We start from the raw sequence: 16,225 nt of genomic DNA on the forward strand, positions 1-16,225 counted from the left end.
ACTTAATATTTGTCAGGTATGATAAAGAATAATTAGTCTTTATTAATTTTAAGTGTCATACATTTCAGATACAAGTCAAAAGCGAAGGAACTGTCTTTCATCTACCATAATCGTCCTCTGACGCCAGGAGATGAATTGGTATTCTGGACAGAGCATGTTGTCCATACACGCGGCGCCCTACATTTACGATCGCCAGCTTTACAATTACCATTCTACCAGAAATTCTTTTTAGATCTCCTTATTCTCATCCTCGTGGCAATAGTATTATGCGTTCTTGTAATAAGGTTCATAAGAAATGGAAGCAAAGGGACGAAAAAGACAAAAAAAGTTAAGACAAAATAGACGTAGATATATGGTTTGGAACAAGTAATTTTTTTAATAAGTGTTAAATTAAATGTGGTAATTAATACCATATTGGTCGGGACTTCGACACTATACATTTATCTGTTTCACAATAAAACCGCAATGTAGATATTAAATTAAAAAAAACGTAATTGCTATTCATTTTATGTTGTATGTATTGAATGATAGAAATATTATAAATTTTTTGTAAAAAGATGTTCATTGTATTTGTACATGTATTTGTATTGTAAATTTTAAACCTACCTATAATGTTATAGTAGCGTATATTGATTTGTGTCATTTCGAATAGAAAATGCAGTACAAATACTTCAACATAGAGGAAAATAAATTAATACTGAAAATGTCGCTTTTCTCGCAATCTATTTATTTTGATAAAGATTCTTTAAGGGAAATCTTTTTTTTACATATATATTTGGTTGACAAGAAAAAAGAGACATAAATATAAACACTTATATGATAACCATCAATATAATATATCAGTAAACTTTCTATTAAAGTTATAAATTATTCAAATAATAAAATTAACAATAGTTTGACATAATTTCTAGCGTTATTCCAATAATGATCTGGAATTGTGACAGTGTAATATTCTTTATATAATTCGATCATATTTCCTCTATAAATAATGATTGTGTCTTATATCACAAATAGACTGTTAAAAGTACGAAGAGAAATACAGAAAAAAGGTTACGGGGACTCTAAAAAAAATCTTATAAAAGTATTTTTATTTGGTTTTTGTGATATTGCCGGTGTGCCACTGACATTCTTTTCCTAATTTTTTTTTGACTTACTCATTAACTTTCTCTCCTGTTCCTCCCCTCTTCAGGTAGATGGTCTTTTGAACCAAGCATCTGCTCTTGCAAATCATATCGATGGATCGAATCAGATAATATCAGTCACACTTACGATGATGTACCATGATCTCTATATAGATTCAACCCTTGATTGCTCTTCCCGAAATTTCTGAAGCAAATCGTTTGTGTACCTATCAAATCACTTGTGTTATGATCAAAATCAATAGCTATTATCAAATATTAGTTACATAACCATCACATATCACACTCTTTAAAGATTTTATACATAAAATATACAGACATTAGACACTTAAAAAGAAGTAATCGATCTTGAAATGTATTTAAAACTAGTTTTTAATTGCATACATTGCTATGCATCGTTTAAGAATTTAGTAATTAATGTAGATTAAACCGTCTTTCGTAATTTAAGTGTCTAACTCCACAATAACAGAAACAAAAATAATTTAAAAGAAGCACGAACAGGGCGACACGAAGAGCCGTTAAATATAAAAAGACTTGTCGTAATATTTACGTAAAAACCTTTTTAATTCTAAACACACATTCTTACATTTATTGTAAGCTGACAATAAGCAAAGGTTATATTTTTATATCTTCATATTTAAAAATGGTAACGGGTATCCTGACCTTCGTAAGCTACAAAATTGTGCATAAAAAGTGAGTTTACTATACAAAGCGGTCACCACACTTGTGGAAGGCTACTAAATCTAAATCTTAAAAGAAAAAATCTTTAAAAATAACTACCTTCTGAAACTGAATTAACTACACGTAGTTTGAGCCACGGCACAGCGATGTATCCAGGTAACTGATAATTTGAATTCAATAAAACGCTCCACAAATGTCAAAAAATTAACAATGATTATAGTCAAGTGTGTGCTCAATAAACACAACAATAGCGATTAATTACACATTTTAAAGTCAGGCAGATAATAAACAATGATTCACTTGTAGTATATTTTTTTCATCTGGCTCAACCTACACCTTCTCAAAACAAAATCCCTCAAAATGCCTCCGACATAATGATGATATTACACACAAAATTTGAAAAAAAAAACAATCTTTGAATTCAATTACAGTGAAAATAGGAATCACAATTATCACAAAACGCATTTTGAGAATTCACAATACTTCGCGAGCCATCTTTGCTCTTAACAAAATTGTTTATAAATACGAATGAGCTTTTATTTTTTAAATGCGTACTTATCAATGAATATTGTATAATAATATCTTAGTTATCCCAATAAAGGAGATGAAGATTTTGATAAACCCCGAGCTTACGACCAGTTTTCTATTGTCACATTACATGCGCAGAGTTGACAGTTATTTGTCTAGTTCTCGCACATTATATTATATTTACGCAAGTTGTTTTGTTTAATTTAATAAGAAAAGGAAAACGTTTTTTATGCAGTTTGAACTTGTGGTAATGATACTGCTGCCTAAATATGAGTAGCTTTCGATAATTATTAGGTATATCTAAAAAAACAAATATGTCAGCTGTACTTGTAATGTCACTTGGTATTTTCTTCTAATTTAGAGTTTAACTTTTAGCTATATGGTTAATATTTCCATTTCAACAATCATATAAATAGATAAGAATTTGTCATATATAAAAATAAGTATTTAAACTTAGTAGCGCATAAAATAAATCTAAATTTAAATCCATTTTTAAATATCGGACGTTAAGGGGCAACATAAACCTATCACAAAGTTATAGAAGTTTTTGGAGATCCATAATAAAAAAGCAAATATCTTTAAATTTTTAATAGGTATGTGGTATGTGCTCTTTTAAACCAGACACACAATTCAAATTATCTCAAAATATTTTTACGAAATCTTAATAACGGATATATTGATAAGGAAACTAATGTTCGTTAAATTTATTCAGCGAAAAATAAAAATATGAGAGTGGACGAAGATTCCTCGGCCTCGGATACAAATTGACATTTAACAGTTTGTAATAAAGGCCAGTGCACCGTGGCTGAAACGTGCATTTATTGTTAAGGTACAAAATAAAATCACGTTAAATCCCGTTTTTTGACAATGGAAAATATTTTTCTTGCAACGTGTGTGTTGAAAACAGAACTTTTACGTTTTGACCAGTGACAGTAAATATCGCATAAAAATATTATCTGCCTACATTGGCAGGTGAAGTGAAGTAAAAATTCTATTTCTTCCCAATTTATTGTCACTTCGGGAATCTATAACGACGGATAGAGATAATACGTATGTGGACCTAATTGTTCCACTTCATATATATTTTATTATTTGATGTTTTTTTTTTATTAATTAAGTCCTAATAAAATATTATTTAGTTTATCAGCTAATTAGTATTCGCCGTTTATGCAGTAGTATAAGCTAGTAGACAGCTGCTTACTGTAAATATTTGAGCAATTTACCGTCAATACTTTAGAATTAAAGCGAATGTACGATGTACTACACGTGTTTATTGTTATTAATAAAGTTGTATTTATGTCACGCCTACAAAGTGTTGGTGGTATTCCCAATACCGTGGAAGAGCCATTACATTCTCGGAGAAGCTACCGTATGGCATTTGGTCAAGGATGGACACGAGGTTATCATAATTTATACACAATTTAAATCTCTCTTTATAAACTAAATTACAATATACAAAAGGTGTATAAATATATACAGTGGAGTAATTAATTAAGGTTAGAAGTACAGAGGGCAAATGGGCCTGAAAAGTTTTTTGGTGGCTATCAGCTATTAATTAGTACAGCGTAGGTAGGTAGTAGGTAGACCGACTAACTGGTCAATGTGTGGGTTTTGATAGAGTCATAAATCACAATACAATACACTGTACCGTCTCTCATATCTTGGGAGGACGTACTCCAAAAATTGTCGATCACCTAATCTGAAATATACAAACCTTTTGTGTATATATTTATATTGTTATAATTAAAATATTTCTATGTCAAAACAAATATATATTTTTGCATTATTATGTTTTTTATATGTATAAATTTTGGGTCTTATCTGGTGTTGTTGCTGGAAGCTTGGCTTAATTCCTTGATGTTTAACTGATCAACCAATCTAAATGTAAAAATCGTTTCAATCTTAGACCATCTAGCCACTGTAAATAAATGTGAATTTCTTTTAAGATATCCCAATTTAGCAGCAAGGTACGTTAATTTAATTTATATATTCTCCTTTACAAAACCAACCTAGACGATTATAGACATTGGTCCATCCAATTATACAAAATATAACCAGCTGAAAACTGTAATAATGCAAACATCATTTACCTAATTGTCTCAATTACATTGATGGACGTTTATCGTTACTCGATATAATTAAACATAAATTAAAATTCTAGTTTACTTGAAGAACATCAGACGGTTTTGAATTTCTTTTTCTTTTTTTCCTCAGGTGACTTACCTCACACCTTCTCCGATAGAAAATGCTCCGAAAGGACTTCGACAAATCGACATATCCGCAAGTAGTCGGTTTTTCCCTAAAGGTTCTTAAATTTTCTCGAAATTTTAACATTGCTTTACAGTTTCCGACAGAAATGTTAAAAATACTGCCTCTAAATACTGATCAATCCAAATTAAATAGAAAACAAAATTTACAATACTAAATTCAATCCTTTTTAGCAACTTTCCTTTTCAAGGATTTTATTAATCATCTTGGTAATAGATTATTTACTTACCTATCTTCTAACGTGCACAGAAACCTTGAAGTACTGCTGTGTAAATATGAATGTTTTTGTATAACTGTTATAACTGATTGGTTATATTTCTAGTGAATTAGTTCAGTTCATAATTGTAGGCTCTTTATGGTAAACACTATTTTCATCAGTATGACTAGTGAAAGTCATTATAGTGATACTCAACAAAGTTCTTAGCACGTAAAAATTATTTTCCTTTCATGTAAGCAAAACGTGGGATAAAATAAATAAAATCGCTAGCCCTATCTGAAATTTATAAGGAGTTTATTCATTTTATTTATTTCATTTATTCAATGACCTCCTTTTTACAATAGGAATTATTAAACAAACAAACATTTATTGGATGCAAAAAAATATTTTGCTTATTCTAAATTTCTAAATAAGAACTTCAACTTTCCTTCAGGCCGCTTCGATATTGTTTCTTTGATAAACAAAAAAGGACACGTTATGACCCAAGAACAGAAGATCAGGACAACTCATGATTATCTTGTGAAGAGTTTAGAGTTAGACAATGTTCAGAATTTCATCAACGATTCCAACGAACAGTACGATGTTGTGGTAGTTGAATGGTTACACACAGAAACAATGGCTGGGTATTCAAATAAAATCATCATAAAAAATCATTATCTAATGAACTAACACTTAAAAACATTCTTTTTTTTCAGTTTTGCTTCACTATTTAACTGTCCTTTGATCTGGGTTTCAACAATGGAAGCTCACACATTAGTTCTGTCTCTTATAGATGAGCACTTGAATCCTAATTATAACGTTCTTTTCTACTCTACAAACTTCTCTAGAACATTTTGGAATAGAGCTAAACAGTTATGGTCTCTAACTAAAATACTATTCTACACCTGGTAAGAAGATAGAAAGATATAAACGTAAAGAAGATATGAGAAAATTATTTCTTAATCTTGTTTTTAAATTATATTTTATTTTAATTTAAAAGCAACAAACATTTTGTCTAATAATTTTTATTCAGGTATAGACAAAATCAAGAAAACGAGGATTTTAAAAACATTTTTGGATCAGCAATCCTGAAAAGAGGAAGAGAATTACCATACTTTAGAGATGTTAAATATAACGCTTCCTTGATGTTTGGAAACTCTGATGTTGTAACGGGGGACGCAATATCTTTACCACAGAACTATATTCACATAGGAGGCTATCATATAAAAGAACCCATAGAACCGTCTCCCTCATTCGTAAGTCTTTGCTAAAAAGAGTTTCCGGATGAAAAGATTAAATTTCATCTTGTCAAATCGCTTTATATCTAATTACAGGATTTGAAAGGTCTGATGGACGAATCATCGAACGGCGTAATTTATTTTAGCTTAGGTTCATCGCTGAATATAACAAGAATACCAAGATATTTAAAAAAAGGTATACTTAAGAGCCTCGGTGAAGTAGACCAAACTGTGATATTAAAAATGGATCATATTCCAGAAGATCAGCCCAAAAATGTTCATACCGTTCCTTGGGCACCTCAACAGTATATTTTAGGTAAGTGTTGGTAATTTTAATTCATTTATAAAGAAAGAGTCAATACTATTATGAACCTAATTTTCAGCACATCCTAACTGCCAACTCTTTATAACTCACGGGGGTCAGCTGTCGATTATTGAGACACTGTATTTTGGAATACCTATAATTGGAATTCCATTATTTGCTGATCAATACAATAATGTTAATAGAGCCGTTGCTAAAGGATTCGGGAAACAGATTGATTTCAACTCTAATACACCGGAAGTTTTGAAGAACACAATAAAGGAAATGATGACTAACTCCAGGTAAACGATTTGTTGCAAATATAATTTCAGTAAGCATTTCCAGCGGAACATATTGATAAAATGAAGAAGATCCCCTAATAGATTTATGCGCTCTAAAAAATTATTTTGTTATCCATGTTAGCTATCGAGCCACAGCGAAACACTTATCGTCCCTCTTCATCAGAAGCCCAACTCCAGGCCAAAGGCTTGTAAAATCCGTAGAACTGGTTGCAAGAACTGGTGGAGCGCAACATTTACGCTCTGTCGCATTAAATGTGCCTTTGTACCAAAAGCTTTATTTAGATCTGATATTAGTGTTCATAATTGGTGTCCTCGGTTTTTTGTTTGTAATAACATATCTGTATCATTTTGTTACCAATATACGGAGACCTAAAACATTAAAGAAAAAAGATTAACGCATGTAAACTACTTTTGAATGAGTTTCATTTTATTAAAATTTCTGTTCGGTTCACTTAACTTTAGGAACTGACTAAATCGCTCGATTATTTTTTCGTCAATAATATAAACAATAATGGCTATAAACGCTCCCTTGAGGTGCCCCGAAACCTTTTATTTTACCCCTCATATTTTTATCATTCGTGTAATGCACGTTAGTCGTTATCTATTTCTTTGTTGATATCAGTAAGAATAAAAGAAATGCTTCAGTCTTGTCATGAAGAGTAATCGTTACAATTTTCGCAACTACATTTCTTCTTATAATGTCAGTTTAGACTTAAAGCAGCTAGAGCCATGATTCTGTTTAATTGAGACCTATTTTGTTGTGTATTTAATACAAACATCATACATAGATTGCTTTTTTAAAAGTTTTATTAAAGAAACAATCTGACATTAGATGACTTAAATTTTTTCTGAACGAAATTAAATTACGACAATTTCCAAATATCTTTTATATGTTCCGGGAAAACATAATGCGTAAATGAGGTATTGATAAGGCGAGTAAGTTAAGTTACTTAGCTGCTTTTTACATATTGTAATAACTTTTGTTGAAGTCAGATCAATCCCTTTAATTTATTTTTTTTACTATAATTTCGATTGTTATTACTGTTATGAAATAGAGTTAAGAATACGTGTTCTGAAATATTTATTCAGTAAGCAATAATAAACTCTTTGTCTACAAAAACGGGTTTTATATAACTTTATATGTATATATTCTGACGAGTGGCGAGAGAGAAATAGTATTAACTAATGTACATTATAACTATTTACTTCTTTTTTCATTTTAGTGTTTCAATTTACATGTAGGTATGTATAAATGTAACGATTTAAGATTTTAACTTATTTCTAATACTGTGATTTCTAATACTAGTGATTAAAAATTAATGTGATTTGAATAAAAAAATATACCAATAGTGTTTTATACTTTCATTGAAATAAAAATATTTTTATAACGGTCTCGTTTCGTCCTTTGTATCACAATTGTACAAACATTTGAAAAATATTGACACAAAGGTTAACGTATTATTTGAGCATACACATATATATTAATGTGTATTATAGTGTATTCTAACATTTATTTTATTCTTAATATTATTTGATTGTCAGAGAAGATTTTGAATATGAATTTGACAGTGTAATATGATGTTTATACTTTATATATTTTCTAAGTACCTTGATGGTACGTACTGGTACATTGAAATCTAATGCAGCGTAAAAACGTTAAAAATTCATGCAATACCTGTTTGAGCAGCTACATATAATTTCTTTTTTTTGTTTTGCAATTTGGATTCCATTGATTTTAGCCACAAAAATTTTATGATTGTTTGAAATTTCGAATAATAAATACGCGGCTATATATGTAGATATTAGGGTAGTCCTTATTCTTAAGAGAGAAAAAAATCTTTAATGTCTCGGGCACAACGTAATTTGGTTATATAGCATAAGAAAGTATGTGTACTTTTTGAAATTTTTTAAAAGACACTTAGAGGTCGCTACCAATGTTTGAATTTTAAATAAAATCTCAAAATTAGTTTTCTTAGAATACTCTATTTTCGTACCCATGTCTTTAAAATTATTACATAATTGTTTTTGTTGAGTAACAATAATCTGAATTGTTCACTTTTAAGATACAAAGGAGGACTTGTTAGTATTGGGATACTTTGCCTATATTTTTTGCGAAGCAAAACAAATATTATTTTTGTTATTCATTTGTGGTAATTATTTTTTGTAATATTCATTTAAAGAAAGTCTCACTTGCATGTAAAATGTTCTATGGACACCTAATGCCTCCTGTACACTACTCGCGGAGTTCCTCTGCGAAGTACTCGAGATATTTTGGCAACAGTCCGAAGTGCGACTCGTTCAACTTTGCGATGAGCGCTATAAGGCGCCGACACTAGTGCAACTTCGGGCCCTTTGACTCGGTACCAAAAACCGACAACAAATGGAAGTCACCCGAGGCGAAGTAAAGTTTGACGAGGTAAGCCGAAGTGCATCTCTACACAATCCTATTCGTCTAACTTCGTTCAACTCCGCGAGTAGTGTAGAGGAGGCATAAGGTAACATTTAATGAAATCAGCATTTAAGCTGTCGTTGCACACCTCTCTTTAAATATTGACAGCTGGCAGAAACATTTATATCTAAAAAAAAACCGTAGATATTTCATATTTACAGGTGAAAAAAAATAAAATCAAATCTAATGAAAAAATGCCCCGAAGATAATTCGAAATTCAAAATTCGAAAAATAAAGACCATCCATATATATCAATATCAAAGAAAATTTTTCTGTTTTTTTTTTTTTATTTAACAGAATTCCTTTTCCATCAAAGAGATAATACCCAAAAAAATATTACCACATACTTAATTAATACTTTTTAGCAAAAATAGTCCCATCACTTCACCAAAAGCAATCGATTACGATACATATATATATTTATATATTTATATATATAATTTTTATAAGTCAATTCGAGGTCCCTGTTATATTACCCCGAGGTCCAAATATATTCATTTCCAACGAAAATGCGTAATTATTTTGTTAAAGTGTGAATGAATATTGACTATTGAACTCATCCAAAAGATTGTGTTTCTTCGATAATTTCACTTTTATAACTTTTGAAAACGCTTATGTCACTCCGTACAAGACAATGGCGGCTACTTATAGACAAAATAAACAACTAAAAACCATGTTTTCTCCCATTGTCACAGTAGTAAGATCCAAGGCCTTTGTATTATTAAACAGAACGCTACTATGAAGCCTTTCAAAAGTATTTATTGCAAAAATATTTTTTCATTTGTAATGGTATAAAACTCAAAGTAATCGTTTTTGTCTTTCAGTTGAAGTTATTTTATTTCCTAATAACAAATGATTTTACCTTATATCGTTGTTGGTATAAATTAAATATATATTGAACATCAATTCACATTTTTTAGATGATGATTTAATTATCATAAGAATTTCAACCAAATGAGACCTAAGAAATCATTGTGCCGATAACCAAGGATTCAGTTTTAGCTGAATACATTTATTCATTATCGTTCGTATAAAAAAAAGTAAATTTACTTTCATATAAAAAATTAAACAGAAGAAATAAAATATTAAGTATTTATATAAAAAATTTTGTGTTAAAATATGGAACATTCACATATTCTCAGATAATTTCACTTGGGAAATATAGAGAACGTTATTATACTTAAAGATATTGTTTTTGATAAGAAAAGCTGGTGATAGCAACTTAGGCTTCTAGCTTTCACGAGACACATTTTTTTTACATCCAAACCAAAATAATGAGTTAATTTCGATAATTATCTTATATCACCACAAAGTGCTTATCCGCAAGGACCTATCACGTACCTAAACTCGGCTTTATTAATTAATTTATCTAAAGTGGTCATTGAAAACGAATCGATTCACAAAAATTAATACGGTAGCCCCACTTGATGTGGCTCCTATAAAATACTGGGATTTTGTTTGATATAAGCCACACGTATTTGAAACTTACTAATCAGCATAACGTTACAAAAACTTTCGAAAATGAAGGGATTTTTCATAATGATAGCGCTGGTTTCTCTAATCCATGTCAATGCATCAGGACTATATCCGTTGGGAGGTGAGTTTCTTACTGCTTTTCACTACTTCTAACAACAACATTGACTAATTTTCTCCATTTTGTCATTCAGGCATAAGCAAATGCATCAATGTTTGGGACGAGGGTTGTAATAATGGCGGGATGAATGGAGCTGGTGAGAACTTTTTTATATATAACTATCTGTTACGCATATAAATCGCCTTTGATATACGCATCACAATCCTTATTCATAATATCCCTTAACGTCCTTCGAATAAAGAAATATTTTGAAATCGGAATTTAATTCAAATATTAGTATTGTCACAAATACATTACATGTAGTCGAATTAAGGAATTTTGAACTCGGTTATAAAGTAGCCCTTAGTTGCTTTTTATGATACTATCTACCTGCGAGTAAAATCCCCGTGAAAATCTGCCCAGCCGTTCCAGAGATCAGATACAACAAACAGAGTCACAGACAAAAGACAAAAATAATTTAAAAAATGTTTTTAGGTATGTGTCATGAACTCGTATACTAAACGTTTACTTTTATTTGCGTTTATTGGAAGGCTACTAATCTGAAATAACAAACAGACACCTCCAAATAATTAATTGGTATAGAGAATTTCGGATAAGCAACGCTTTTTTGTTATTTTATATCTACGTATCTGAGACGTCTCGATTACTTTGCAACAACCGTGATGACGGCAGACGAGATGAAAATGTCTGTGAGTTGGTGTTGTTTTTCGCCTTCTACCGCCAACGATTTCTTAATTTCCTACAAATTACAATACTCAAATGAAATGAATGAAAATATTAGTTTTATATAAATGAATAATCCCGAAAATCTTAGTCGTCATCATAAATAATAATATTATTATATTGTGAAAAGGGGCGACAAACAGGTGTTTTCAAACAAATATGATTAAAAAAAACTCTTAATAAAGCAACACAGATTTTTTAAACAATTACTGCATAGCTGTAAAAACCTATCTAATACAAAGTCAGACGATTATAATAAATTTTATTAATTATCAAATATATGCTCGATCATGGTCGGAATAGGTCGCGATGATGACTTCATTAATGGTGACTTCAGTCCTGGAAAACGATGTGTTAATATGTGGGATGAAGGCTGCTCGAATGGACAGTTACCGGACGCAGGTAATTCTGACTTTATTACAGACTAATAAATTTTGACGAATATCTGAAATTCATTGAACACATTCCTCAAATACAACATAGTTTTCATGAGAGATGGTCGTCTCCTTTTAAAAAAAGATATTGCAATAAACACAATTTCAGCTTATGAATTATTATTAATAATTATCTGTTTTAAGTCCATTACAATTGTATAAGAATAGAAAGCTTCATTGCATCATCTAAAGATTTTTTATGAAAATAAAATGGGTGATCAAACTTTTTTTTTATAATTATTGGATAAATGGCTGTCACAATCAAATATCGTGGATAAATGACTGTCAAAGTCGACTCAGAAGTTTCCAAGGAATCAAATTTTAGAGTTTTAAGCCAAAAACAGGTTTATCATACATATAACATTCAAATTTATCGCTTTCTGTATACTAAATGTAGTATGTAGTTGAGACTTCCTATGCTATGCCCTACTCACTAATTAGTGGAACACGATTATAACATCTGAAAAATAAAGCACAATTATTTCAATATTCAAAACAGGTCGAGACGATGATTATATAAATGGTGGATTTACTCCTGGGAAACGCTGCGTTGGTGACAACTGTAACGGAAGAAAATCAGATCAAAGTAAGATTCCAATTTTTTTTTTGTTACTTCAACAAAAATTGTTTACTAATAATACACAAATTAAATTTATCATAATATTCCATAGGAAAATATGAAAATTTTGACAGACAATCAATGTTTAGATTGCTAGCAAAAATTCACAGAAACCAGCAGTAGTGTTGCGGTTAATCACAAAACAACGAGAACGCGATCATGTTTTAAAACGACGGTCCAAATATAATTAATTAATAAAATTTTGTCTTTTAATTATAACCTATACATAATTCTTCACTTATAATTTTAAAACTATAGAAGAATACTATAATATTAATATATAAATACGGCATAGGTATATTGTTATTATTTATATATTTTTTAATTATGGCAATCACAATTAAAACGAAATAAAACACAGATAATAATTGTCATTTATTTCAACCCAATTATACAGCTTGTAACCGAGATACAAAAATATATACTCTCGTTAATTTTACATAAACGCAATTCTCAATTGCAATAGTGTTTATGTAGACTAAATTACAAATACACATATCAATTGATACACTAAGGCAGTCATGAAGGTTACAATTTGCTTGGCAAGTATTACAAATTTATTCCACAGGCACTGGAAATTAGGTTTTAATCAGTCGTTAATTTGAACTTTAGCTGCAAACATCGCAGACTAGAACAGGGGACCTTTGTACTTGTTAAATGATTACATTTACTAGTTTTAATTGAGAGAATTTAAAGAAAAAAAAAATTATGAATAATCATTTCGTAATTCAAACACTACACTGGACAGACTTTTAAAAAAAAATAGATTATCTTTGAATTTAGAATCTTTCAAAATATAAGTCGTAAATCATTGAAAAATTCAGACGTTTGGCAATTATTTAGCAAAAAAGGCGGGCAAGCAATGTTTACAAGGTTGACAATATATTGGCAAAGTAAATAATTAATAAGCTTATTGTGTAGTAGACATTGTATTAAGCGGTGGGACCTAGGCATCATCACAAGGGTAGACATATTTTATATACTGTCACAATTATGTTACAGACACTAAAATATGGTCACCCTAAGTGAAATTTAAATAAATAAAGGAGATTTTAGAATTCAAATTCTCACAATAGATAGAATTATAATGATTTTTAAATGTACAAACTATTTTTAATAATGAAATAGACAAAATATATAAATACAGAGTGTCTATAAGTAAAGTAACCTTGTGCAAATTAAAATCAAATATCCAAACGAATTTAAATCCTAACATCTCTTCTTCGGTCATTTAAATTTCTCGTATTATAAAAATGGCTTAAATTAACTAATATAAAAACTAACTCGAATTTATTATTGAGACTAACCCTTCATAAATAATATATTTTACATGATTCACCCTTTACACAAACAAAAATGATTAATATTTAAATTTCTTAAATAAATTTCTATACCATTCTGTATGTAACTCTGTTATCCTTAATATTCCTTGATATGTCATGAACGATTCTACTTTAATAGTAATTTATTTTTTTTGTAAATAACTTCATCATTACCGATAACAAACAGTCGTGAATTACTAATTCGTAATTCTTATACAGATATCACAGATAACAGTTTCACAATTTTCCAGAGAACCCAAGCATTTCTTACATATAAATTATTTAAAAAATTTTAGTTTTTGATAGATAGAAATGCCGCTAAATATTCTAGAGATCTTGTTCATGTTTTAAGTACCTAAAGTTAAACTAATCAAAATATAAATACAAAAACATAGATTTATGGAACAGAATTAAACCGAGCTTTTAAATATTTAATTACCGTGACTGTGCCAGTGATCTTGGCTGTAAGACGGCAATTCCATGGGCATTTTATTATAAATTGTACCAGGATTATGAGCTGAACTTGGTGCCTTCTGGACATTTGCTTGTCGGAACTTTGTAGAGTATTTATAGAAATCGGACATTTCAAAAGGTTTCGTTTCTTCTCTGTATGGTATGCATTTACCTTGTTCGATGACAGTGAGATTTTTAGGTGACTCCAAAGACACAGCGCTAGGCGACAACACTGGTGGACTATTTGGTATATAGTTTGGACTCTGCATAGCTGAGTGTCGACCTGAAGAAATCATTATTTCATATGTTTGTGAATTACCTATACTTGGGGTCCGTTTTATACTTGAGCTCTTTTTCAGTAATGGTGGATCCGCTTTTGTTGGAGAGTCCAATGCTGTCTCATACCATTGTTTCTCCTTTACTTTCGAATCTTGAGAAAGGGGTGAGAATTTGTTCATACTCACAGAATCAAAGTTGCTGTGTGAATGTCCGGACATTTGACTTACAGGACTCATAGTGTTGGGGTAATTTCTACGTTCATCAAGTCCGTAATCATCCGTGGACACCTGTAGTTGTAGGTGCAATGGATTTCGTATAGTGTTCCGTTCCCGCAACGGAAGTGTGTTTGGAACTGGAATGTTTCGTTCCATTAATATTTGTCGTCTATCTACTGGCTGCTCCTGTATATCTGGTTGTGATCTATGCTGATACACAGGCATCGGTGGTCGATATGCATCTGTCATATTTTCTAAGTGCTGGTTATAATCACTATGTGATGTGAGATGATATGTTTGAGTGCGCTGCAGAGTATTACGACGGACACCGTCACTCCTTCTTTTGGATTGCATAGGTTGATGGTTGTGATTCAGTGCTCCAAGATGCTGATTCTGTGACTTCAAATGAGATGCATATTGGTATAAAAGTGGTGTATTACGCATACCATTCGGCGGGGGAACTGGGGGAGTGGATATTGTCCCATGGGTGTAATGAGTTGTGATGTCAGGGTGACTCGAACTAAAATGAGTCTCTCGTAAGCGTGTTGCATTTTGCGGGTCACCTGTATTAGTATAGTAGTACTTATTTGTATACTCCGTAGTCAAAGTGTGATGTCGGTAAACTGGACCCTGGTGTAGTTCATTTTGAATGTTATCTGTTGGCATGTCATGACGGCCAGCCAAAGCGGGATAAGTATGAGAGGTATGAATAGAAAAGGTTTCAGGATTACGTTCTTGTGGAGGCGACGGGAAAAAATTGGAACAGCTTGTTTCAGGTCGGCGCACATGCCTTGAGTGCGAAGTTTTTGATGAAATACCTGATATCGACGGAGTTGATAGTCTATTCTTTCTTAGATTCGGATCGGAATCGTGAATACGGTCAGGACCGTTTCGAAGCCGTCTAGACGAATTATCTGATCCATCATGAACGTCGTTACCGTCAGTAGACCTGTCAACACTACGTACACTTCCCAATCTCTCTCTTTGTGGTACTTCCGGAGTAAGAGGAGCTTCTGGAGGCATGATGCCCGTTAATTGAACTTCTTGCACACATAACTTATAAAGTTCTTCGTTTTTAGATGCTAGCATTTGCTCTAGTTCTTTCTTTCGAGCTTGCAGTTTCAGTAATTTGTCTTGCTTATCGGAATGTAAATCGCTACCCATTGTGCTTGTACCCATATTCAAAACTTAACATCAAACAATAAAAGCATAAGTTTTGATTAAAACAAACTAAGAAAGTACGATAAGAACTAAATGAAATTAACATACAGAAAATAAACAAAGAAAATAATAAATTATTTCATTTTGCACTGACACATTCACACGCAGATGCCCGCACCCATGTTTCTAATTATAAGATGCGTTCAAAATTTTGTTAAACAATGTCTGCATAACATTCATAATTAAATCAAATAACTATTTCCTGAAAAAGTAAATGCGTAAAACACTGGTAAACGAAAATTAAAATACAATTATATTAATAA

The 16,225-nt window shown here is 31.0% G+C and overlaps 4 protein-coding genes across 11 annotated transcripts in view; 3 read left to right on the forward strand and 1 right to left on the reverse strand.

Moving 5' to 3' along the window:
* Positions 1 to 704, forward strand: part of LOC116774139 (UDP-glucosyltransferase 2-like) — a 217,049-nt gene extending 216,345 nt beyond the window's left edge. For all 6 annotated transcript variants that reach the window (XM_061523761.1, XM_061523762.1, XM_061523760.1 and 3 more), the window contains exon 9: positions 69 to 704. In XM_061523761.1, the coding sequence (XP_061379745.1) occupies positions 69 to 342 (274 nt within the window). In that variant the 3' untranslated portion in view covers positions 343 to 704. The remainder of the gene's footprint in view (positions 1 to 68) is intronic.
* A 2,711-nt stretch (positions 705 to 3,415) lies between these two features.
* On the forward strand, positions 3,416 to 7,061 carry LOC133319423 (UDP-glucosyltransferase 2-like). Of its 2 annotated transcripts, none has more exons than XM_061523774.1 (8): positions 3,416 to 3,747; positions 4,563 to 4,653; positions 5,267 to 5,456; positions 5,529 to 5,720; positions 5,846 to 6,068; positions 6,147 to 6,366; positions 6,434 to 6,653; positions 6,775 to 7,061. In XM_061523774.1, the coding sequence occupies exons 1-8, from the start codon at positions 3,604 to 3,606 to the stop codon at positions 7,046 to 7,048; spliced, it is 1,554 nt and encodes a 517-aa protein (XP_061379758.1). In that variant the 5' UTR covers positions 3,416 to 3,603; the 3' UTR covers positions 7,049 to 7,061. The 2 variants fall into 2 exon arrangements, with proteins under 2 accessions (XP_061379758.1, XP_061379759.1); XM_061523775.1 differs by lacking the exon at positions 3,416 to 3,747 and adding an exon at positions 4,131 to 4,315.
* A 3,006-nt stretch (positions 7,062 to 10,067) lies between these two features.
* On the forward strand, positions 10,068 to 12,771 carry LOC116773930 (uncharacterized). Its single transcript, XM_032666512.2, has 5 exons — positions 10,068 to 10,699; positions 10,770 to 10,832; positions 11,723 to 11,821; positions 12,353 to 12,439; positions 12,525 to 12,771. Exons 1-5 carry the CDS (start codon positions 10,624 to 10,626, stop codon positions 12,593 to 12,595), a joined length of 396 nt encoding a protein of 131 aa, XP_032522403.2. The 5' UTR covers positions 10,068 to 10,623; the 3' UTR covers positions 12,596 to 12,771.
* A 57-nt stretch (positions 12,772 to 12,828) lies between these two features.
* Positions 12,829 to 16,079, reverse strand: LOC116773902 (FERM domain-containing protein 4A). Of its 2 annotated transcripts, XM_032666469.2 has the most exons (2): positions 15,560 to 16,079; positions 12,829 to 14,878 (listed from the first exon to the last, which is right to left on the reverse strand). In XM_032666469.2, exons 1-2 carry the CDS (start codon positions 15,918 to 15,920, stop codon positions 14,226 to 14,228), a joined length of 1,014 nt encoding a protein of 337 aa, XP_032522360.2. In that variant the 5' UTR covers positions 15,921 to 16,079; the 3' UTR covers positions 12,829 to 14,225. The 2 variants fall into 2 exon arrangements, with proteins under 2 accessions (XP_032522360.2, XP_032522359.2); XM_032666468.2 differs by having other exon boundaries at positions 12,829 to 16,079.
* Positions 16,080 to 16,225: the final 146 nt, after the last annotated feature.

This window comes from Danaus plexippus, chromosome 20, assembly GCF_018135715.1.
Source record: "Danaus plexippus chromosome 20, MEX_DaPlex, whole genome shotgun sequence".
Classification (NCBI taxonomy): domain Eukaryota; kingdom Metazoa; phylum Arthropoda; class Insecta; order Lepidoptera; family Nymphalidae; genus Danaus; species Danaus plexippus.

Coding starts and splice junctions, on each gene's coding strand:
- LOC116773930 (XM_032666512.2), top strand. CDS start 10,624: ATGAAGGGATTTTTCATAATGATAGCGCTGGTTTCTCTAATCCATGTC. Junction 10,700..10,769: donor AGGACTATATCCGTTGGGAG/GTGAGTTTCTTA, acceptor TTTGTCATTCAG/GCATAAGCAAATGCATCAAT. Junction 12,440..12,524: donor CGGAAGAAAATCAGATCAAA/GTAAGATTCCAA, acceptor AATATTCCATAG/GAAAATATGAAAATTTTGAC.
- LOC116773902 (XM_032666468.2), bottom strand. CDS start 15,920: ATGGGTACAAGCACAATGGGTAGCGATTTACATTCCGATAAGCAAGAC.
- LOC133319423 (XM_061523774.1), top strand. CDS start 3,604: ATGTACTACACGTGTTTATTGTTATTAATAAAGTTGTATTTATGTCAC. Junction 4,654..5,266: donor TAGTCGGTTTTTCCCTAAAG/GTTCTTAAATTT, acceptor ACTTTCCTTCAG/GCCGCTTCGATATTGTTTCT. Junction 6,367..6,433: donor ACCTCAACAGTATATTTTAG/GTAAGTGTTGGT, acceptor CCTAATTTTCAG/CACATCCTAACTGCCAACTC.